We start from the raw sequence: 25,501 nt of genomic DNA, 5'->3' as shown, positions 1-25,501 counted from the left end.
TCTGTGTACCACCTGGTAGTGGCCTGTCTGTGTCTTGGATAGAAGTCTTAAAAGGTAGTTGAGCTTCAGAATTTAATATGCTACTTAGGACCAAACATTAGCAAGTCATAAGTTAACTCTTTCTTCTTTTGTTTCTTTCAGTGCTTCCCAGTTTCTTAGGCTACCATTTTCCATCCTCTGTTCCAAAACTACTCACTGTAATGATTGTGGAAGGAGAGGAAAGAGGGAAAATTCCTATCAAGTCTGCTTGTGTCCTGTTGACAAGGTCTCAAACTACCAAAAGGTTCTCATCCCTCAGGGCTTTGATTCCTGTAAACTCCCATTTTGGCCCACTTCTACTTCTGAGGCACCTTTGTTATTGCTTCCTTCACGATAGAACAAAAGATGTAGAGCACATAAAAACCCAACTGAGGCTAGCATGTAGCTCAGTTATGGAACACTTGCTTTAAGTTCGATCTCTAGTACCTAACCCCCTCCACCAAAAAAAAAAAAAATCCTCAAAGGATTCCTCTCATTGTCTCTTCTTTATTTTATTTTTCACTTCTATTTTTAGATTATATTATCATGTATTTATTTGTACAAAGTAATTGGATTATTAATAACATTTCACTAGTGTTTGTCATCTTATTCCCATTTTTCAAACCAAAACTATAAGCTTTATTCTATGATTTACCCAGTCCATTAAACAATCCCCATTTCTATGTTTCTTATGGTAGTAAATTTCAGCTCAGGATACCGAAGGCTATAGCATAGTGTTAATTTTGTAGCTCTCTAGGTGTTCCTGCTTGTTTTTTTTTCCATTATTTATTTAGAGGTGAGATGCATACCATAGTCTGTATGGGGATGTAAGACAACATTTAGTGAGAGTCAGGTCTTCCCATCTACCATGAGGCTTCTGGGGTTTGAATTCAGATCAGAATTGAACTTGGTGCCAAGTGACTCTTTACTTAGCCCTCTCACTAGCCCCTGTTTGAGACAGGGTTTCACTGTGTAGCCCAGACTAGTCTCAAAGCCATGATCTTCCTTCCTTAGTTATCAAGTACTGGTATTACAACTATGTGCCATTAGACAAGTTTAATTAATCCTTCACACTCTGATTTTCTTTCCTGATTCACTTTCCTATGCCTATGTTTACTTTTCAATATTCATACAGAGGTTCAGGCATTCTTTTAGGGTTTTATATTTCAGTTAGTGATATATAGAAGATTCCAAATAAGACCAGGATTTTGTGTTTTGTAGAAAGCATATATTTGAATATTATTTATCTGGCATTGGGATATCTGTTTTTGATTGATGTGCTTAGGCAATTCATATTGCAAGGCACTATTGATATACTTGAATTAAAACTCACCATCTTGGTGGACATTGGAATGGCCACCTGAATAACCAGTACTCAGGAATCTATGACAAGAATATCATGAGTTTCCAGCCAGCCTGGGGTACTGAGCAAAACCCTATTTCAGAATATACATAATTTCCTCTGCAAAATCCCCTCATCTTGTAAAGCATTTTCTATTTATTATATTTGTTCTTGTTATATCCTGTTCATAGTATGTATTCACTTTTTTATTATGTCTTCAAATAGTTCTTCTGCCCATTCTTTCTTCCATATGTCTATATTAAATAGCCATATATTTATTTCCTATTCACATATATTTGTTTTTATTTTTCTATTTTCCTGCCTTTTCTTATTATATTTAACCAATATAATATTTTAAATAGACCTGTCATGGTGGGTGATACACGCTCTTGTGAGGCAATGGCAGTAAATCTCTGTGAGTTTGAGGACAGCTTGTTCTATATATACGGAGTTCCAGGACAGCCAGGGCTACACAGAGAAACATTGTCAATATTATTAACAATAATAATAATTTTAAATAAAAATTACTCTATTTATGGGTTACCTGAAATTAACCATCACAGAAGGACAAGGTCCATATGATTTCACTTAGAATCGTCTAAAGTAGCTTCTATAGGAGTTGATAGTAGAAAACAGCTTAGAATTGGCACAAAAATAGACAGGTAAACCAATGGAATCTAATCAAAAATCCTGATATTAGCCCACACACCTACAAACACCTGATTTTCGACAAAACAGCTAAAGTTTTACAATGGAAGGAGGAAAACATCTTCAAGAACTGGTGCTGGCACAATTGGATGATGGTGTGTGGAAGACTACAGATAGACCCATGCCTATCACCATGCACAAAACCATGGATCAAAGACATCAACATAAATCCAGCCACTGAACCTCTTGAAGAGAAAGTGGGAGGTACCCTTGAACAGGAGACCACTTCCTGAACATAACCCCAGTAGCACAGACACTGAGATCAACAATTAATAAATGAGACCTCCTCAAACTGAGAAGCTTCTGTAAGGCAAAGGACACAGTCGACATGACCAAATGGCAGCTCACACACTGGGAAAATTTCTTCACCAACCCCACGTCTGATAGAGAGCTGATCTCCAAAATACACAGAGAACAAACTAGTCACCAAAACACCAAATAACCCCTTTAAAAATGGGGTACAGAACTGAAGAGAGAATTCTCAATAGAGGAATCTAAAATGGCTGAAAGCCACTTAAAGTGTTCAACATCCTTAGCCATCAGGGAAATGCAAAGCAAAACAACTGTGAGATACCATGTTACTCCTGTCAGAATGGCTAAAATTAGGAACACCAATGACAGCTTATGCTGGAGAGGTGTGGAGAAAGGGGAACACTCCTCCACTGTTGGTGGGAGTGCAAAACTCATACAGCCATTTTGGAGATCAGTATGGCAGTTTCTCAGGAAAATGGGAGTCAGTCTACCACAGGACCTGGCAATTCCACTATTAGGCATATACACAGATGATCCACATCCATGCAAAAAAGATATCTGTTCAACTACGTTCATAGCAGCATTATTTGTAATAACAAAAACCTGGAAGCAATCTAGATGCTTCTCAACTGAAGAATGGATAAAGAAGATGTGGCACATTTACACAACAGAATACTACTCAGCAGGAAAAAACAAAAAACAATGGAATCTTGAAATTTGCAGGCAAATGGATGGAATTTGAAAAACCCATCCTGAGTGAGGTAACTCAGTCACAAAAAGAGGATCATGGTATGTACTCACTCATATATGGCATTTAGACATAGAACAAAGGATCACCAGCCTATAATTCACACCGCCAGAGAAACTAAGATACAAGGAGGAACCTAAGAGATTCATACAAGGTCCCTCACAGAAGGGGAAAGGAACAAGATCTCCTGAGCATATTGGGAGTAGGGGTCGGCAGGCAGTGAGTGGAGAAGGAGATAGGAGAAAAAGAAGGGAAGGAGAGGAGAACATGTGGGACCAGGAAGATTGAGTCGGGGACGAATAGACGAGAGCAAAAAAAGAGAAACCATAAGAGAGGGGGGCCAGTATGTGTTAGAAGAGAAAACTGACTATAGAGAAATGTCCAGAGACCTACAACAATGGCCCCAAATAACAGTCTGAGTAACAGTGGAAAGGCTACCTTAAATGCCCTTCCCTGATAATGAAATTGATGACTAACTTATATGCCATCATGGAGCCTTCATCTAGTTTTTTATAGAAACAGGAGCAGACACCCACAGCTGAACACTGACCCGAACTCGTGGAATCCAGTTGCAGAGAGGGAGGAGTGATGAGCAAAGGGATCAAATCCAGGCTATCGAAACCCACAGAGACAGCTGACTTGAACAAGGGGGAGCTCAGTGACCCCAGACTGATAGTTGGGAAACCAGCATTAGATCGACCCAGACCCCCCGAACATGGGTCTCAGTTAGAAGGCCTGGGCAGTCTATGGGACCTCTGACAGTGGAACCAGGATGTATCCCTGGTCCACAAAAGGACTTTGGGAGAACATTCCCCATGGAGGAATATTCCCTTAGCCTAGAGACAGGAGGGAGGGCCTAGACCCTACTTCAAATGACTTCACAGATTTTGATGATCACTCCTGATGATCACCGTCCCTGGGGAGTGTTTGGGGAATGGGATAGGAGGGAGCCTGGAGTCATGGGATGGAGGGAAGGAGAGAGGAAGAGAGGGAACTGGGATCGATATGTAAAATAATAAAAAATTATATATATGTGTATATATATGTATGTATATATACATTTATATGTACACATGTATATACATGTATACATGTATATGTAATATATATGTACATGCACACACATATATATACACACATATAAATATATATAAAGAAGTTGATAATAGAATGATGTTGTTTTCAGGGACTGAAAAAAAAAGTGAAAGACTTATGGTTTAAGATTGCTTTATGAGTATTAAATTATGTTTAGTTATGTGTATGTTCTAGTGTACTATTATACTAGAGGAACAATATATCATAATTGCTACATATTTTTTATTTTAACATTTATTTTTGCAATTCTGAGGATAAAACATGGGCTTGGAAGATACTAGGCAAGTGCTTTACTACTGAATTATATCCCTAGCCTATATTACATTTTTAAAAGCTAGAATAAAGGATTTTAAAATACTTAGTCTATTTTTAAATGTTTTAAGTTTATTTTTGCTTTTGCTTATAAGTGTTTTCTTACATGTATATAATGCATGTATACCACCTGTGTGCATGAAGTGCCTGCAGATGTCATGTGGGTACTGGCACCTAGACCTTGATCTCTACAATAACATCAAGTACTCTTAACAATCGAACCGTCAATTGATTCAGCTCCCAATTTTGAACATTTATTCATTTTTAACTCTTAAAATTATTATTATTTAGTTTTGCTTTTTGAGGCATGGTTTCTCTGTGTAGCCCTAGCTGTCCTGGAACTCGCTCTGTAGACCATGCTTGCCTTTAACTGACAAAGGTTCACTTGCCCTAACTGATAGGGGTCCATTTGCCTCTCCCTCCCACGTGCTGGGATTAAAGGCATGTGCCACCACCACCTGGCTTTAAATTTATTTTTATACAACATATGCTGATCATATTACTCTTTCTCAACTTTCCCCAGATACTTCCCAGCCCTGTAACCTCCCCCCAACTTCATGTTCTGTCTTAAAAAAGAAAAAAAGCTGGAAAAACAAAAAAAAAGCAAAAATGTAAACAGACAAAATAGAAAACAAGACAAAACAATAACACAACAAAGAACACATGTATACACACACAATAACAACAACCAGAGAATCCGTTTTTTGTTGGCCCACTTACTCCTGGTCATAGGACCTGTACTGGAGTGTGCTTGAAAATACCTAGTGACATTTCATTGGCAAAAAAAATCTGATTTTTGCTTTTCAGTAAGTATCAACTGCAAATAGCTTCTTGGTTAGGAGTGGGGATTTGTGTTTACTTCTCTGTCTCAGTGCTGGGAGTCGGTCTGGTTTGAACCTGTGTGGATCTTGTGTGTTGCTGTCACAGTCTCTGTATGTTTCTGTGTGCATTAGTCTTGTTGGGTCTGAAAAACACTTGTTTGGTGTAGCCTACCACCTCTGGCTCTTAGAATCTTTCTGATTCCTCTTCCACATAGATCCTTGAGTCTTGAGGGAAGATATTTAATGAACTGAGTGGTCTAATGTCTCTTACCCCATACGTGGTTCAGTTGTGCATCTGTTTGTTAATCACCATCGACTGCAAGAATAAGTAAGCTTCTCTGATTAGGATTGAGTGATGATCTGCTCTTTGGGTGTAGCAAAATATCGTTAGGATTTATTTTATGGCTATACTCCTTTAGCAAAATAATAGTATTAGGTTTTCTACTAGACCCATGACCTATCTAGTCTAAGGTTCTTGGAAACTTTAGAAATGTCATATAGTCCATCTAGTGGAGTGAGCCTTATATCTAATCAGAAAGAGCTTTGTTATTCCAATAACATTTGGGCAGCTATTGGACTAGTATATCTTGCAGGCAGTTCTCTGTTATGGGTCACAGATTTGTAGCTGGATGATAATTGATGATTACTTTTCCCCACTGATCATGTTCAATATACCTTCTGGTTCCATGAAAGTTAGTAAGGGTGAAGCTTCTCATTGGGCACCAGCTCAATTTATCAGTGTCCAATGACATAAATACTGTCAAGTTATGAAGGGTAACTGATAGTATTGGCAGTAGCCTGTGGTATTTGGGAGTTTCTATAGTACTCTGGTACTGGAGGTTTTATTTGGTGGCATAAGATGTCTAATTGGGGCATGTTCTCTCAAATAATATGGTGTCTCCATTTAGATTCTTTCCACATCTGTATAACTTTTAGGAAATTACTACAATGCTAGTTGGCCTGTCCAGTATTCCCTGCTTTACCCTGCTCTTCCCATTTAATCCTTGTATTCTAGTTTCCCCTTTATACCGTAATAAAACTATACTCTAATTCCCCTTTTGGGGGGGGAGATGCCACCCTCCTGGTTCCTTACCAAGTACCTAATATCTGTGGGTTTTCTAAACACACACAAACACACACAACTAAAGCTTACATGCTAATATTCTCATATGGAGAAAACATGCAACATTTGTCTTTTGTGGTCTGGGTTTCCTCACTCAGGCTGATTTCTCTAGCTCCATTTACCTGAGAATTTCATGATTTATTTAACAGCTGAATAAAATTCCATTGTGTGACTGTACCAATATACATTATCCATTAATCAGTTGGTGGATATCTAGCATTTCCAGTTTAGGACTGTTATGAATAGAGCAGTAGTGAACATAAAAGAGCAAACTAATCTCTGTAGTAAGTGTTCTTGGGGTATCTGCCCAAGAATGACATAGCTGGATCTTGAAGTAGATCCCCAGCTTCCTGATGAACCACCACAATGATTTCCACAGTGACTGTACAAGTTTATACTTGCACGAGAATAAATAATTTCCTTTTCCCACATCTACACCAATATTTGTTGTCATTCAAAAAAAATCTTTATTTGGATATTTTCTCTGTAGATTTTTTTGTTGTTGTTGTTGTTAATTTGGCTAAATTTTTGTCAATTTGGTGATTTTTCTTTAAAAAAAAACTTTTTGGATAATTTTTTAAAATTTAAATTTGAAACAATCTTGTTTTACATGTCAATCCCAAGGCCCCCAACTGACACTGACACCCACTTTCATTGTGCATTGTGTTCCCTAGGTTTGTGCATGGTGTGTTTTCATTTTCATTCTAAGTTTTTTAATTTTTTTAAAATTATTTTTAATTCTAAAATTTTAAAAATTTCTATCTTGATTTTCAGTCTTTTTTATTTTTTTTATTTTTATTATTTAAAATAATTTAGGCTCTAGGAGAAATTCCCAGGAATCCACAAGGATGACCCCAACTAAGAATCTAAGCAGTAATGGTGAGGCTACCTTAAATGCCCTTCCTCTATATTGAGATTGTTGACTACCTTAAAGGCCATCATAGAGCTTTCATCCAGCCCCTGATAGAAACAGGCCCCCTGAATGTGGGTGTCAAGTGGGCTGTGCATGGGTCCTCTGGCATGAACTGGTTTTTTAGAGCCCATTCACTATGGAGGGATGCTCTCACAGCATAGATACAGGGGAGAGGACCTTGGTCCTGCCCCAGATGTTGCGACAGACTTTGATGATCCCCCATAGGAGGCCTCACCCTCTCTGATGAGTGGATTGGATGGTGGAATGGGGAGATGGTAGGGGGAATGGGAGTATAGGAAGGAGAGGGAACTGTGATTGCTATGTAGAATAAGATTATTAAAAAAAAAACAAACTGAATGGAGAGAAACTTAAGACAATTCCTCTAAAATCACAAACAAGACAAGGCTGCCCTCTCTCTCCATATCTCTTCAATATCGTACTGGAAGTTGTATAAGACAAACAGAAGAACTTGAGAAGGAACAAGAGTCAGGGACCTACTCATTTATTATTTAAAATAATTTATGCTCTAGGAGAAATTCCCAGGAATCCACAAGGATGACCCCGACTAAGAATCTAAGCCAGTTCCTCTGGTGGTGTGAATTGTAGGCTGGTGATCCTTTCTCAAGGTGTAAAATCCATATATGAATGAGTTCATACCATGTTCCTCTTTTTGTGACTGGGTTACCTCATTCAGGATGGTTTCTTCAAGTACCATCCACTTGCCTGCGAATTTCATGATTCCATTTTTTTTTCCCGCAGAGTAGTATTCCAATGTGTAGATGTGCCACATCTTCTTTATCCATTCATCAATTGAGGGACATCTAGGTTGCTTCCAGATTCTTGTTATTACAAATAAGGCTGCTATGAACATAGTTGAGCACATGTCTTTGTTGCATGGGTGTGGATCATTTGGGTATATGCCTAAAAGGGAGATTGCCGGGTTCTGTGGTAAACTAATTCCCATTTTCCTGAGGAACCATCATACTGCTTTCCAAAATGGCTATACGAGTTTGCACTCCCACCAGCAGTGGAGGAGTGTTCCCCTTTCCCAACATACTCTCCAGCATAAGTTGTCATTGGTGTTTCTAATTTTAGCCATTCTGGCAGGAGTAAGATGGTATCTCAAAGTTGTTTTGATTTGCATTACCCTGATAGCTAAGGATGTGGAGCACTTTCTTAAGTGTCTTTCAGCCTTTTTGATTTCCTCTATTGAGAATTCTTTCTTCAGTTCTGTATCCCATTTTGTAATAGGGTTATTTGGTGTTTTGATGACTAGTTTCTTGAGTTCTTTGTATATTTGGGAGATCAGCCCTTTGTCGGATGTAGGATTGGTGAAAATCTTTTCCCAGTCTGGGGGCTGCCATTTGGTCTTGTCCACTGTGTCCTTTGCCTTACAGAAGCTTCTAAGTTTGGGGAGGTCCCATTTATTAATTGTTGATCTCAGTGTCTGAGCTCCTGGAGTTATGTTCAGGAAGCGGTCTCCTATACCAATTTGTTCAAGGTACCTCCCACTTTCTTTTCTAAGAGGTTCAGTGTAGCTGGGTTTATGTTGAGGTTTTGATCCATTTGGACTTGAATTTTGTGTGTGGCAATAGACATGGGTCTATCTGCAGTCTTCCACATACCATCATCCAATTGTGCCAGCACCATTTGTTGAAGATGCTTTCCTTCTCCCATTGTATACTTTTAGCTGTTTTGTCAAAAATCAGGTGTTCGTAGGTGAGTGGATTAATATCAGGATTTTTGATTCGATTCCATTGGTCTACTTGTCTATTTTTGTGCCAATACCAGGCTGTTTTCAGGACTATAGCTCTGTAGTAGAGCTTAAAGTCATGGATAGTGATGCCTCCTGAAGTTCCGTTATTGCACAGGGTTGTTTTGGCTATCCTGTTTCTTTTGTTTTTCCATATAAAGTTGATTCTTATCCATTCAAGGTCAGTAAAGAATTGTGCTGGGATTTTAATGGTGATTGTATTAAATCTGTAGATTGTTTTTGACAAGATGGCCATTTTTACTATGTTGATCCTACCCATCCAAGAGCATGGGAGGTCTTTCCATTTTCTGGTATTTTCTTTAATTTTTTTCTTTGAAGACACAAAGTTCTTATTAAATAGGTCTTTCACTTGTTTGGTAAGCATTATTCCAAAATACTTTATGCTATTTGTGGCTATTATAATGGGTGATGTTTCTCTGATTTCTTTCTCAGCCTCATTGTCATCTGAATAAAGTAGGGCTACTGATTTTTTTGAGTTAATCTTGTATCCTGCTAGTTTGCTGAAGATGTTCATCACCTGTAGGATTTCCCCAGTAGAGCTTTTTGGGTCGCTTTTATAAACTATCTTATCATCTGCAAATAGAGATCATGGTTCTTTTGATGTGTTCTTGGAATTGGTCTGCAAGTATTTTTTTTGAATATGTTTGCATCTGTGATAATAAGGGATATTGTTCTTCAATTCTCTTTGTTCGGTGTTGATGTTGTTTGGTTTGTCAGGGTTACTGTGGCCTTGCAAATGACAACTTCCCTTCTGTTTTTATTCTTTATTTTTGGAATAATTTAAGGAGTATTGGTATTAACTCTTTGACTTACTGGTTTTGTATGTCAAATGACACTATTTATAGTCATCAGCGAGGAGGAGGGAGCCTCACTTGAGGAAATGCCTCCATGAGATCCAGATGTAAGATATTTTCTGATTTAGTGATCAGTGGTGGAGGTTCCAGTCCATTGTGGATGGTTCCATTCCTGGGCTGTTGGTCCTGGGTCCTATAAGAAGGTAGGCTGGGCAAGCCAAGGGATATAAGCTAGCAAGCAGCTTCCCCCAAGGCCATTGCATCAGCTCCTGCCTCCTGCCTCTGGGATTGTGCCCTGTTTGGGTTCCTGTCCTGACTTTCCTCAGTGATGAACAGAATGTGGAACTGTAAGTCAAATAAATCCTTTCCTCAACAACTTGCCTTTTGGTCAGGATGTTTCATTGCAGCAATAGAACCCCTAACTAAGACACTCTTCTATAAAAGTCTGGTACAATTATCTGCTAAAACCTGACCCTGAGATTTTTGTATTTTCCAGTTAGCAGACAATATGACTGCTTCTATTTTCTTACGGATTGTAAGTTTGTTTAGATTGTTGATCTGGTCTTGATTTAACTTTTGTAAATGGTATGCATTGAGAAAATTATACATTTCTTTTAGATTTTCCAGTTTGTTGAAGTACAGGTTTTTAAGTATGTCCTTATGGTTCTTTGTATTCCCTCAGTGTCTACTGTTATATCCACTATTTTATTTCTGATTTTCTTAATTTGGGTGTTCTCTATTCTCTCTCTGCCTTTTAGTTACTTTAGATAAGAGCTTGCTTGTCTTGTTGATTTCCCAAAGAATCAACTCTTTGTTTCATTGTTTGTATTATTCTCTTTGTTTCTATTTAATTGATTTTATTCCTGAGTTTGATCATTTCTTGTCATCTAATCCTCATGGGTGTGTTCAATTCTTTTCTGTTCTAGAGCTTTCAGGTGTGCTGTTAAGTGGCTAGTATGAGATCTCCAATTTTTTATGTAGGCACGTAGTACTATGAACTTTCCTCTTAGCCCTGTTTTGTTTGTGTTCCATAAGTTTGGGTATGTCGTGTATTCATTTTAATTGAACTCTAGAAAGTCTTATTTCTTTTATTTCTTGACCCATTTTTCATTTAGTAGATAGTTGTCCAGTTTCCACAAGTCCATAAACTTTCTCACAATAAAGTTTTGGGAAAAGATTATCCAATCAAATTGTAAGAAACAAGCTGGTGTAACTATCCTACTATTTAACAAATTACACTTCAAACTAAGATTAATCAAAAGAGATGAAGAAGGTCATTTCGTATTCATCACAGGAAAAATCCATCAAGATGAAGTCTCAATTATGAACATCTATGCCCCAAATACAAAGGCACCCACATTTGTGAAAGAAACATTACTAAAACTCAAGTCACACATAAAATCCCACACACATATCGTGTCCCAAATTTCTGGGTATTTTTTGCCTGGGAGTTTTTAGACTTAACATTTTCTTTGATCTATCCATCTCTTCTTCCTTTATCTTCAATACCTGGAATTCTCTCTTTTATGTCTTTTAATTTGTTGGTAAGGTTTTCTTTCTTTTTCTTTCTTTCTTTCTTTCTTTTTTTTTTTTTTTTTTTTTTTTGACAGCCAGAATTTTTTATATCCATTGTTATTTCAGTTTGAGTTTTCTTTGGTGATTCTATTTCTTTAATAAATTCTTCTTTCATATCTTGAAGTATTTGCATTTTTATTTAATTGTTGGTGTTTTCATGATCTTTGTTAAGGTATTAGTTCATGCCTATTAAGGTCATTGAACATCACAATTCTTTTTTTATTATTTTTTTTAATTTTTATTTTACATTTTTATTTTATTTTACAATCCCAGTTACCCCTCTCTCCCTCCCTCCTCATTTCCCTCTTTCCCACCCTCACATGCACCACAATTCTTATTTTGAAATCTTTGTCTTGTGTTTCAGCTAAGTTGCTTTTCTCAGGACATATTGCAATAGGGTTACTGGCTTCTGGAGAGGTCATATTATCTTGGTTGTTCATGTTTGTGTTTTGTGTTGGGTTTAAACAGCAATTGTCATGATATTTGAAGTATTTCTTGACTTAGAAATCTGGTCTTGTCTGTGTTGGATGGGTGGGTAGTTCATTCATTGGTTGCTGTTGCCTACTCTGGGTCCTAGCCAAATGTGGTGTCTGTGGAGTCCCTGGTACAAAGTGTTTATGGGGGTCAACAGTTATCACAAATGAATAGAGATAGGCTAGAAGGAAAGCCTAAAAGGCATGGCCAAAAAGAACTAAGGGCTTCCTGATTCTACACCAAGAGGTAGACTTTCCAGGAAATGAATGTGGGCTGTGAAAGTGGGTTCTTGTGTGCAGACTGCAGGAGGACTAAGAGTAAGTCTGAAGAGACTGCAGTGGTCAGCAGAAGGATAATAAAGGTTATCTACTTGAGTTATAGCCTAGGGTAGCCACTGAGGATCCCTGGTATAGAATAGTTCTGAAGGTCTGCTGCTGTCACAAAGGCATGAAGATGGACTAGAAGGAAAGGCTGAAAGAGGGGCAGTAGGAAAAAGCAGGATAATTCTTGTTTCTCAGTAGGGAATATGTTCCTCATTTACACTCTTTTCTGACTGCTTTCAAGATTTTATTTTTGTACTAATTGTGCTTTCAAGATTTTATTTTTGTACTAATTGTCTGTAATATTATGTTTCCATGTGGTTCTTTACATTTATGTGCATGTGTACACACACACACACACACACACACACACACACTCACACACACACACTGTGCTTAGAGTTTTTTTATGCTTCTTAGATCTATGGTTTGGTGTCAGTCACTAATTTTGGAAACTTTAGTCCATTATGTCTTCCAAGTATTTCTTCTGCCTCTTCTTTCCCCTATGCCTGTTCTAAGTACATTATTGTATTCTTTATTTAGGTTCCATAGTTTTGTGGTCCTTTGTATTTTTCTTTTATTTTTGATATTTTAAATACATAATTTCTTCCTTCCCTTTCCTCCCTCCAAATTCTCCCATATGCCTCTCCCATTCTCCTTCAAATTCATGGCTGCTTTTTCATTGATTACATGTAGTCCTCAATGCAACCTTGTTAGTGTGTATAATTTTACTCATATGTATGTTTTCAGGACTGAAATTGGTATTGGATTACCAATTGATATTCACTTCCTTTGTTAAGACTGTATTGCTCTTGCTCTAAGCATTCCTTAGTTGTCTGCATGTAGTTTTTTTGTGTAGGCTTGAGGTCTCCTAGTCTTTCCTCAGTGTACTTTGGCATGTTTATTGTTGTCATTATTGTTCAGCTCATGCTTATCCAGTCATGTTGGTGACACTTCATGAATATAGCTCCTGTCCTTTCAGGAGATACAATCTCATTGCAATCTCCCTGATCCTCTGGCTCTTATATTCTATCTGATAACTTTTCCTCAATGTTTCCTGAGCCTTGGGTAAGAGTTATTTTGTAGCTGTGTTCATTGAGATAGGGCTCCACAACTCTGAATTTTGCTTGGTTGTGGCTTTCTGTAGTGGTTTCTGTATGTTGCAAAGTGAAGTTTTCTTGATAAAGGGAGAACTGTACTTACCTGTGAATATAAGTCAAATGTTTAAATTGTTGTTAGAGATTACACTGGTTTAGTACTGTGACCGTAGATAGTTACCTCATCCTGTGTAATTACATTTTAAATAAAGCATTTAACACAATAGTCATAGCCAAATGAAATCCTTACTTTGATAATTCCAGCATCAGTGTCATAAATAAGTCTGTTTCTCATGCTTTCTCTCTCTTCAGATTTTTTTGTTTGGTCTTGATTTTTCCCCCCTTTATGATGCTCCTTAGAGACAATCCATGTCTTTTATCTCATAAAGATACATTTCACTACTATTTCATCTTGGGTTTGTGTGTGTGTGTGTGTGTGTGTGTGTGTGTGTGTGTGTGTGTGTGTGTTTAGATTTCTTTAAAATTTTTATGTGTTTGAGTGCTTTGCTGCATGTGTATGTGCTTGTGGAGGTCAGCACACATAAGCATAGGGCAACTGAGTCCCTGGAACTGGAATTACAGGTGGTTTTCAGCTGACATGTTGTTGCTAGGAACTGAACCTGGATTTTCTACAAGACCAGCAAGTACTCTTAACTGCAGACCCCTTCACTACTATTTTCAATGAAGTTATTTAGTTTGGTAGTGAAGGATGAAGAACTAAGATGTTCTATGCTATTAAGTCAGTCTTTGGCAGCCTTTTCTTGAGTATTTGGAGTGTGCCTGTCACAAATTTTCTTGCCCTCCAAATGTAATAAGTAGGCCTAACACCTTGCTTAGCAGGTACATTTTCTATATTTCTTCCCACTTTAGAGGGTTTTTTTTTTTTTTAAATCGGTGCCCTTAACTTTTGTTTACCCTCCTTCTGCAGATTGAAATGTTTTCCCTCCATGTAAGAGAAGGTAAATTGGTCTGGCCTGAGCTTCAGGAGAGAAGGGGTATTATCTGCCAGGTACAATAAATTAGCCACCAGTGTTTCCAAGCTATGGTTTCTGCTGCCTTTCCCTTGGAATAATAAGACTTTCCCTGCAGGAATATAAAGCAAATTTTCTGGGAAGAATTTGAGCAATAGTTATTTTTCTGTTCTCCTTCCCAAGCCAGAGCTATATAATACTTTTCTCAGGGTTTTTCTAATTTTTTTCTGCCAGCACCTGGAGGAAAATTGAAATATATATAAAGCTATCTGTCTGCAGTCCCTGTGAGCATCATATTGGCTCACAACCAGCTTAGCAGTTCATTAGTCATTTTAGTCTGGACCTTTTTATGATTTGGTATGTTGTTCAGCAATTTCTGTATCAACTAAGAAATGCCAGAGTCCTATTGCCTCTTGATGCCTGTTTTTACAAGTTTAAGTTGGCTATCTGCACTTCAGACTCAATTTTCTGATGAGTCTAAGAAAAGTTGTGATTCCCATTTTAACCCCCTCTGTTTTTTCATAATGATGGAAGTAGTGTGGATTTCAGCTCTACATATCTAATCTAGTGGCAGAAAAGCCTTTAAGTGTAGGAATAAGCCTTTGAGGATATGCTTGTCTTCCAGCATCTGTACCACAGTTCACCAATTCCCCCACAATGATGATCATGGTGGGTTTACCAGCTCGAGGCAAGACCTACATCTCTACGAAGCTCACACGATATCTCAACTGGATAGGAACACCAACTAAAGGTATGTCATAGAAATCATTTGCTATACATCCCAAGCACAGGCCACTAACTGAAAACTGAAGAAGGTAGAAGGCCAAACCTTTCAATACAAAAAGTGATACACACCCTTGTTTCTAGGATTATAATCTCTTCTACCACTATTATTACCACTGTTACAATGGTCATGAGACTATGTTATGTGGCTAATACCATGCTGGGTTTTAGGCATAGAAAAACCAGTATTAAAACTAAATCTACTCTTAAGAAGGCTTACAAACTCAAAGCAACCCTTTGCGAATTGCAAGTATTTTTATCACAACTACATTGCCCCATCAATAATACTATTTTTTGTGTGCATTGTTTGTTTTCCCCCCATGGATGTCAGGTCCTCTGGAACTCTAATTAGAGATAGTTGTGAGCTGCCATGTGGGTACTGAGAATTGAACTTGGGTCCTCTGGAAGAGGAGTCAGTGCTCTTAACTGCTGAGTTATATCTCCAGCCCCCAATAACAATAGTTTTCTCATTATAGTTTTCACCATTTTATAGTAAAATAATAATGTCAAAGAGGTGAAATACCCTTTCTAAAGGGACACAGTTATAATCGACAGGACCAGGATATGATTGATTTCAAATCTGACATTCTCCATTAGGTCTAATGCATGGCTGTATTGAAGGGAAGAAAGGGGGGGGGATCCTGTAGTCTTTTTCCTTTCATTATTTTCCTCTCATCCTTTCTCTTGTTTGTTCAATATTGTATCTACTCCCTTCCATCCAGTCACCCTTCCCTCATTACCATCAAGCCTTCTCTATTTCTCCTCTTTTTTTTGTGTGCTAGGGATTGAACCTAGAGTTTTGTTGTTTGTTATTAAGTATACACTGTGAACCTAGAGTTTTGTTTATAATAAGTATACACTGTACTGCCAAGTTATACCTGGCACCAAATATTTCCCACTCACCCCCCCCCATTTATCCTTCATTGCCCTTCATCTATTTTCTGTAATTAATTTACTAAAGTTTTCCATGTGCCAAAACCCATACCAAGCATTAGGAAATAAATAAAAATGGGTGAGACACAAGTCCTGTCCTTGAAGAAATCTAACCCTGAAAGGTATACATAAAAAGACCAAGGCTGTACTGGGAATTCTCAGACAGCATGCTGAGGATGCTCACAGAGGGAATTGCTGACTGATGGGCATAAAAACTTTCATGGATAAAAATATGTCTGACATGGATCCTGTGGAACATTTGATGAAACAAGGTAGCCAGGAAAGAGCACAAGACTTAGCTCTTTTACACTCGTGGGTGTCCCCTTTCTCCTCAAACTACATTTTATGAGTTTTCTTCCTCTGCTTGCTCCTTTTCATTATAGATCTGTGTAAGACTTATTACTAAAACCGCACGACACAGTCAAAACTAGTTTGACTTGAAATGTCCTCAGTCAGTACTATTAATCTAAAATTCTTCAGTTTATCCTGAGGCAGACTTTTAGGAAAGGGGAAAAAGCAGCCACATTTCTTTGCCAAAATAACACAAGAATAGGCTCTAGGTCACTTGCTAATTATCTTCCACTCTGGAACTTGAACTGGGCCCCCACAGTTCAAATCAGTCCCAGCACTGCTTTCCATGCTCCTACTAGAATGGCCCATTAAGTCTTGCTTAAAGCATATAACCACTTTTCTAGTTCAAAGTCCCCAAACCTTCCATATTCTTCCAACAAACAGCATGATGAGGCCTGTAATATCAATACCATGCTCCCTGATACCAACTTCTGTCTTAGTCACTATACTATTACTGTAAAGAGACACTATGACCATGGCAACTCTTGTAAAGTAAAACATTTGATTGGGCCTGGCTTACAGTTTCAGAGGTTTACTCCATTATTATCATGGCACAGAGCGTGGCAATATGTGTTCAGGAAGATTGTACTGGAAAAGTAGCTGACTGAGAGTTCTATATCTGGATCCATAGGCTGGTGGAAAACAGAGTGTCTATGGACTTGGCATGGGTTTCTGAAACCTCAAAGCCAATCCCCAGTGACCCACTTCCTCCAGTAAGGCCACCCCTCCTCCAACAAGGCCACACCTCCTAATCCTTCTCAAATAGTGCCACTCCCTAAGTAATCAAATACATGAGCTTATGGGAGCCACTTTTATTCAAACCACCACAGTATCCTAAAGCTATATCTTAGATTAGGGGATTAATGAGATATGATCTCTTTAGATGTTTATCCTCTTTCTCCATTCCTTCTCTGTTTTTTCTCATTACTAGTGGGGAAGTGCTTTTTGGAGATTTACATTTAGATTTTCCCTTATTACACAAAATGGTAAAACGACCTTGGTAACTAGGAGTCAAGAGACCCAGTCTGTAGATGTTATTAATTCACTCTTTGTTTGACTTTGGGTAACTGATTTTACTCTCTGTATCTCATTTCTTTACATTCCCTATTGAATAAGACATTTAAATGGTTGTACTTTATGATAGAGTAAAATAACTTAGAATCAAAAGACTTGGGTTTGAATTCTAGATTGGCAGTTATTAACTTGAAAGCTATTTTGTACCTCTGAGCTTTACTTTCCTAATTTGTAAAGGTGAAATAGTTAACCCTACTTTGCAGGGAGAAAATAAGTTGGTACTCATAATTTTAGGTTTTATAATTATATTTTCCTTTTATATGTACAGTTTCCTTTAAATTATGCCTTCTATCTCTGAGGTTTCTTCCATCAAGTACATATTTTTGGCCACTGCAGTGTTTCCCACCTCTTCACTAGGGTTTCCTGTTTTCAGTGTTTAATTTAGGCCAATATCGACGAGAGGCAGTGAGCTACAGGAACTATGAATTCTTTCTCCCAGACAACAAGGAAGCCCAACTTATCAGAAAGTAAGTGTCCAACATTTAAGAACCTGTGCTGTCCTTTTGCTGAAGGGGACCCTTCCTCATATCCTACTAGAGGAGTATGAATGAGTAACCTGCTCTTCCATGGGTGTCCAAACTTTTGACATTGCAACAAAGTATGGTTTTCTGCAGTGGTCATGCTTGCAAACTACTCAGTTATGAACAGGAAAACATACAAAAAGTCTTAAGTGTTTTATGTAAGTTTATGATTTGTGTTGGGCCACATTTCATAGTTGTCCTATGCCATGTGTTAAACACCCGTCTGTGTCCAGCCTTTCTGTCAACCTTCTCACAGTTAGCTCTAGTCATAGCCATTCCCTATCAAGAAGCATTTACAGTATCTTATTTCTTACAAGAGAACATAGAAATTTTTTACCCTAGCATTTGAGATTGAGTTTTTTAGTAGCTTAGTACTCTTCAGTGTCTGCAGTGTCACTGTTTTAACTTCAAAGTCTCTTTTATTAATGTGGCTATAAGTACTTCTAGGTGCAACCTGAATCTCAACTCTTTACCTGTACCTCACAATAAAGCCCAGTAACCTGTAACTATTAAAACAATTTTTTTTTCTGAAAGCCTAAGTACATTATCCATATCATACCTGTGTTTACAATGTTGTGGATGCCAGAAAACTCATTTTAACTCTAAGACTGCATCACTAGATCTTACCTGTATACATCAACTAATTCAACTTGAGCTCCAGTAGCACACAGTTAGAGCCCCCAAATTAGGATGCTTTCATTGCTCAGCATGTCATCTTATGCATGCATGTCCTTAAGCTGTACACAGAGAGCCAGTCTCACCTGTGACCCCTCTGTACTTAGCATGATGCCTAGAACAATGTATGCTGTGTAGATGTTCAACAGATGAGTAATTTAGTATAAAATATGAGAGATGGTTCATAAGAGAACAGAAGTGAGGAGAACTCATCCTGGGAATAGGGATTGTCTGCTTCTTTGTTTTTCAGGCAGTGTGCTCTGGCAGCCCTAAAGGATGTCCATAAATATCTCAGCCATGAGGAAGGTCATGTTGCGGTAAATAATCTTCCATTTTCTCCCTCAGGCTATCTGTCAGTATGGAAAATAGATAATGTGTACTAAGCATTTATTTATCCCATACATTATTCTAAGTACTTGGTAGATATTAATAATTTAATTCACATTACCCTATAATATAGTTGTCATTATTATGCTCTATTTTAGATTCCTAAAGAATTACTTCAGAAAGATTAAATTATTTCCCAGGGTGGTACAGTATTTGCAAAATCCATGCTCTTAAGCCCCATACTGCATTGATTTGTCCTCAAGTCTTAGCATTATAAAAATCTAAGACTGCATTACTTTCATTTCTGTTTTCAAAATGTTATAAACTTTCTTATTAAAAATCATTGGAAACAATTACAAACATACCACACCCAAATAATAAGACCTGAAGTCTATACAACTCCATGAACTTCCATACAGTGTAGAATATAAACTGGTTGAATTGTGTCTTTGTTTTTTGTTTTTTTGATTTCTTTCCCCTTTTTACAGAGAGATTGGCCTAAATATCTCAGCAATTTAATGTCTTAAATCTTTGGGTTAGAGATACTCAAATTTGTGAATACTAAGGATAGGGAATTTTTTCTGTTCCCAAGCTTTTCTACAGCTTTAGTAATGACAGGTCTCATGTGGACAAGCAGCTCTGTTATTCCTCTATCAGCAGTCCATGGCTGTTATCAGAGCAAGTCCTTCTTCTAGGCCTGTCACTTCACCTACAACATGACCCCAAAGAAAATCCCCAACTTTTCTCTTGCCTTATTATATTGATAGAGCAGAGGACATTTCTGAGCAGACAATAAGAAAAGATGCTTTTGAAAGTGACACATGCCAATTCCAAAGCCTTCTTTTTCTTTAAGACTTTCTTTAAGTTATGCTCCGTTCTGGAAGTGCTCCACTTGGAACAAAGGTGAACAATGAATAGTCAAACTAGATTGAGATTAAGCCAGTCTTATTACATGTCTCTAGGTTTTTGACGCCACCAACACTACCAGAGAACGACGATCATTGATTCTGCAGTTTGCTAAAGAACATGGTTACAAGGTAGAGTGAACCAACCATGCTTACTTAGAGCAAATTCTAAGGAAGTACAATCTAGGGTACTTAGAGCAGCCAATTTGGACACCATGGGCTCAACATCAAGCTTTCCTGGGTAAATTCAGAAAGAGCAGAACAGAACAGAAGAGATGCAAGGTTAGGCAGTGGAAGCTGGTTACTTACAGGCTGATACTGTTGATAATGAGATGCTAATGATGAAGGCGTTATGAGAAATATGTAAGAACCAAACCAACCAGAAACCTGGGGCAATTCAGTTAGAGCCAGGCTGCCTCATTGGAGTCAGAACCCTGGAAGCACTATTTTGTAAAAGCATTGTTTTTAGAAATGTCCCTAGGGATGACTCAGGGTTGTCAAGAATGGGTATGTTTATTTGGCTCCCCCAAAACATAGTCCTCTGCTGGAAAGCTCTCTTTTTCTTTTCTAGGTCTTCTTTATTGAGTCTGTTTGTAATGACCCTGACATCATTGCAGAAAACATCAGGGTAAGGAAAATCAATTACATTTCTTCCTTATTCTTTTAAAACTAAGTATTAATTTAATTTACATTTTAAATCTGCATACACATACACACACAAACACACAAACACACACTGCATGTGTGTGAAATGTTGAATGCACATTCCATGATGTGTATGTGGAGGTCAGAAGATAATTTCTGGTGTCAGTCTACATCTTCCACCTTGTTTCTTCCACCTTGTTTGAGATAGTGTCTCTTCTTTTTCTCTGTTATGTATTCCAAGCTAGCTGCCCCTTAAGCTTTTAAGGCATCCTCATATCTCCACTTTCCATTTAAAAATAGGAGTGCTGGAATATCCCTCCATGGGGGATGTGTCCCAAGGTCCTTTTGTGCACCAGGAATACATCCTGGTTCCACTGTCTGAGGTCCCTCAGACTGCTCAGTCCTTCTAACTGAGACCCATATTCAGGGGTTCTGAGTCAGTCCCATGCTGGATTCCCAGCTATCAGTCGGTGACCCATTAGCTCCTCCTTGTTTGGGTCAGCTGTCTCTATGTGTTTCTGCAACCTGGTCTTGTCCTCTCTCTCTGCATGTGGATTCTAGTTGGACTCAGTGTTTAGGTATGGGTGTTTGCTTCTGTTTCCAACAGGTACTAGATGAGGGCTCCATGATGGTGGATAAGTTAGTTGTTGATCTTAATATCCAGGAAGGGCATTTATGATACTCCCTTAACCTAGAGACAGGAGAGAAGTCCTAGTCCCTACTTCAAATGACTTGACAGATTTACATGACCCCACCTGAATGGCATTGCCTTACATGTGGTATTGGGGTGGGGGAATGGGAGAGGAGGGTGGTCAGGGTGCTTGTGAGGGGGAAGATAGGGTAAGAGGGAGGGAGGGGTGAAAGGGGAACTGGGATCAACATGTAAAATAAAAAAAATAGGAGTACTGAGATTACAGATGAACACCACTACATCCAGCTTTATGAAGGTTTGGGGGAATCCAAACTTAGGTTCCCATACTTGTGTGGCAAGCTCTTTACCCACTAAGTCATCTCCCTGACTCTCAATCCTCCTTATTCTGTCTTAGGCTAAAAGACCGCTATAAACTTAAAGTATTCCTCTCCAAGATGTTCCTCCCATCTTGTGTAAGAGCACTCCTCTGCCCATCCTTGCCCATAGTGTTCCTATAAAGTTAGATGAAACCATCATATATAGAGCCCTTAGAATGTATCAAGCACTAAGCTTGACTCTCCTTATTTTCAGAACAAACCTGCATGTTTGTTTTAGAGAAACTGAGGCTCAAATAGTTGAGTTGGCAAAGAGTGATGGTACATCTCAAAACACTTGAAGTAGGAATGCACTCCAACTAGACTGTCTTTATCAAAAGTCCATATTCTATATTATGCCCTACATTTCACATCAGAATCATTGCTACTTTTAGCCTCTTAACTGCCTGGTCTAGTATTAGATCACTCACAAACTTTTGTTGTTCCCTGCCACTTCAAATTACTGGTGCTCAGGAGCATGAGAAACTTTAAAGGTCATCTCTTTCAACACTTGAAGTACTTAAAATCTCAGCTAAGTATAGTATAGTATACTACCCATAGTAACAAATACTCATTAGAAAGCATCTTTACTTTTTAATTAATACTCATTAAAATACTCATTTAATTAATACTTATTAAAATGTAGCCTAATCAAAGTGAAATTTGTCTCCCAGTAACTTCTACCCATTTGTTGTATTTTTATCTCTTGGGACATATAGCATGTTCAAATATTTTTTTCTTTTCATCCACCCAAGTATCCATCTACTTATTGATTCAGGAGAAACTGTACATCTAGATAGCCATTTTGGGTATTAAAGATATAGAAACAGTGAAAGCCCTTCTCTTGAACTCCCAGTCTGGTTAGGGACACTGACAGATATATAGACAGAGCCTTTGAGATTAGGTAAGGGGAAAGAGAAGATTGTGAGAGCACAGTGGTAAGGGCCAATGATGCATGTGGGAGAATGCCATGGAAGGCCTCCAAGTAGAGGTAACAACAATATCCTGATGGATACATAGGAATTTTTATAGATAAATAATTGATATGGGGAATAAAATACACTAAATATGATATATCCAGGGAACTATAAGTAGTTTGGACTTGATAAGGCAAAATGTGTCTCCAAATAGGAGAGTAGTAAGGGATTATAGTGAAAAGGCTATTGGACTTGTCATGATCCACTTTAAAATAAATAGTTCATACTTTATCCTAAAAGACACTTGGAAATTGTGGAGGAGTTTAAATAGGAGTATCCCATTGTCAAATGTACAAGTTATAAATACCCTTCTAGGAAAATAAATAAAAATCCTTCTGGGATCAGTGAGATAACTCAGTTTGTAAAAATGCTTAGCACATAAACTTGATGACCTGAGTTCAATCCCCAGAGCTCACACAAAAGTGGAAGGAGAGAACCAACTCCACAAAATTGTCCTCACACTCACTGTGGCATGCATATGTCCCACAACACCACATCATATACACATGTACATGCACACAATAATAATAATAAATCTTACACATGTACATGATAATAAAATAATCTAAAATTTAAAAAGGAGTATCTCTCTGGCTACCAGTAATTATTCACAAAGCTCTATTGAGCATAGTCAAAAGAGATTAGCTATTTAGGAAAGAGATTAGAGGGGCTTAGTTTCTGCTAACAAATGAGAATCTGTGTAGGCTTAAGTGATTGAGTGGAGGGAAATAAAGATGGAGAAAGTGGATAGTGGAGGATTAGGAAATTCTAGTCTTTAAGAAAGCCAATGACAACCTGCCTGTTTCCTCAACAATGACTAAATTCATAAAAGCCTTTATGATATCAAATCAAGATATCTTATGCTTCTGCATTTCAGTTTCTTGTTCTCTTACAGATGTAGTTAAGCAATATGTCATCTGGAAACAAATACATTGTAAAATATAGCCCAACTTCTCTTCAGTTGCTTGATTTTGTCAACTTGGGCAAAACCCTTCATCAAACTCTTTAAGTTTCCTTGCCTTTGTAATGGGGTGTATGGTAGTCAGTTGTCTATTTGTAAGAGCCCTTTCCAAATACAATGTCAGAGTCTCTGTTTTCCCACATTTATCTTCTTCCCACCTTCTCACAGCAAGTGAAACTCGGTAGTCCTGATTACATAGACTGTGACCAAGAAAAGGTTTTAGAAGACTTTCTTAAGAGAATTGAGTGCTATGAGCTCAACTACCAACCTTTGGATGAGGAATTGGACAGGTAAGAACCCAACAACACCCCATGGGAGCCATAGCCCATTTTTTATGTCTCATGGGACCTAAGGAAATATCTACCTTTGAGAGGGGTGTGCTTAGCTTTTCTTTCCATAATATCAGAAGTGGGACTTGACTTGATGTGTATTTATGACCCCCTATAGTCCAATTTTCCATGAGGCAGTGAGTCCTTAATGTGGGAAGTATACGTGAGTTGACAAAAGTTGTGTCTTCTTACACACTAGGTACAGATGGAACTTTGCTCCATGAGAACAAATGTCTCCCTTCTGTGAATATTGTGTTTTTAATGCAGAAATACTATTCACATGTCTTCTAGTATCTAGTCAGATCTGCCTTCTTTATTCCATCACATTCTATAGCTTCATAAACAAGGCTGTGGTAGAGCTGATGATCACAAATTTCCAAAGAGGAAACTGAGTCTTAGGGACCTGAAGCTACTTCCTAAACTTCCATTAGGTGGGACTAGGAGTCTCACCATATATTCTGTCTACTGTTGTTTCTCTTCCCAAAACCCTCATATATCTCTTCAATCAGCAAGTCTTTGGAAACTTTGCATGCAAAAGGTGTCAATAGAGTCAAATGAGATGGGTTCTGTCCTTAGGTAGCTTTTACAAAGTCTCAACCTATGAAAAGATGAAAAGTCCTATAAAACAAAAAAAAAAAATCTTTCATAATACCACATACAGATAGGGAAGTATTGGCTGACAGTTTAAAGTAGATGTGAGTTTAGATATAAATATTTAAAGAAACTCTTGTTCTTTCAAAATGTGTTCTAATGAAAACAGTCTCTGGCTACCCATACTCTTTGATACCCAAGTTTGAAGTGTAAAAATGCTGTAAATGGTCATTATTACTCTAAGAAGTTTAAAAGCGTCCTTTCAGTCTTATCCAATGGAAATGTAAGGAAATGGGTAGTGTCACTTCATAGTTTGGGAAACTAACAACCATAGATTGATCAGGTTTCCTGAGGCTACACAGTGAGTCACCAATATAGTCTATACTGAATGAAGCCTTATTTCCCAAATTCCAGCCTGATTTTACCCCCTCCATATCCTTGTATCACAAGAAATATCAAATTGGACTTAAAAATTCAATGCAAGGGGCATGGCCTTCATGTGTAATTTTATAGATTACTCACTGCACATGCTCCCTGATCAAAGATACATTTGTTTCTCTCAGGAAGACATATAAAGAACTGGGTTGTTTATGCTTTGAAAAGGGCAGCTTTTTCAGAATTCCACAAAAGCACTGTGGGCTAACAGTATATGATGGAAAGATTTTGCAGGAAGGAGGCTGAAGGGAAAGAATGACATTGAGGAAGCCAGCAGACCCGAGTCTAGACACCTACAAGGGCACTGATGGGTTTTGTTTTTTTCTGTTATTCTTTAAATGAACCCATTGAGCCTGAAGAAGATGGATGTAGGCCAGTTTTATTTAATTATTTTTAATAAACTGGATTGTTTTTATCCATTTGTTTAATAGACATTTATAGCTTGTGCTTCATGACTAGCTGTAGCAGTGCCCAAGGAAGCCAAAGAGGCAAGGCTGTCCCTCTTTTGCTAGAATGCTCAGTAATTTGGAGAAGATGGTGTATACACAGTTGAACTCAGTTATGGAAACAGTAAGCCTGATGATTGAAGGAACTCAAGCAGGGAACTTGGACCACCTATAAGGAAGAATGCCCAGAAGAACTGGATTTTTCA

The 25,501-nt window shown here is 38.0% G+C and overlaps 1 protein-coding gene across 5 annotated transcripts in view; it reads left to right on the top strand.

Moving 5' to 3' along the window:
- The window catches only part of Pfkfb1 (6-phosphofructo-2-kinase/fructose-2,6-biphosphatase 1), a 70,217-nt gene that overhangs the window by 23,721 nt on the left and 20,995 nt on the right, over positions 1–25,501 (top strand). For 3 of the 5 annotated variants that reach the window (XM_051178952.1, XM_051178949.1, XM_051178948.1), the window contains 6 exons: positions 14,963–15,088; positions 17,852–17,945; positions 18,925–18,991; positions 19,964–20,038; positions 20,478–20,534; positions 23,663–23,784. In XM_051178952.1, coding sequence (XP_051034909.1) covers positions 14,995–15,088; positions 17,852–17,945; positions 18,925–18,991; positions 19,964–20,038; positions 20,478–20,534; positions 23,663–23,784 — 509 coding nt within the window. In that variant the 5' untranslated portion in view covers positions 14,963–14,994. The remainder of the gene's footprint in view (positions 1–14,962; positions 15,089–17,851; positions 17,946–18,924; positions 18,992–19,963; positions 20,039–20,477; positions 20,535–23,662; positions 23,785–25,501) is intronic. The other 2 variants (XM_051178953.1, XM_051178950.1) reach the window with 1 other exon arrangement.

This window comes from Phodopus roborovskii, unplaced genomic scaffold (genome assembly GCF_943737965.1).
Source record: "Phodopus roborovskii unplaced genomic scaffold, PHOROB, whole genome shotgun sequence".
In the NCBI taxonomy this organism is placed as follows: domain Eukaryota; kingdom Metazoa; phylum Chordata; class Mammalia; order Rodentia; family Cricetidae; genus Phodopus; species Phodopus roborovskii.
The sequence above is the reverse complement of the archived record's forward strand: the minus strand, read 5'-3'. Positions and strand labels throughout refer to the sequence as shown.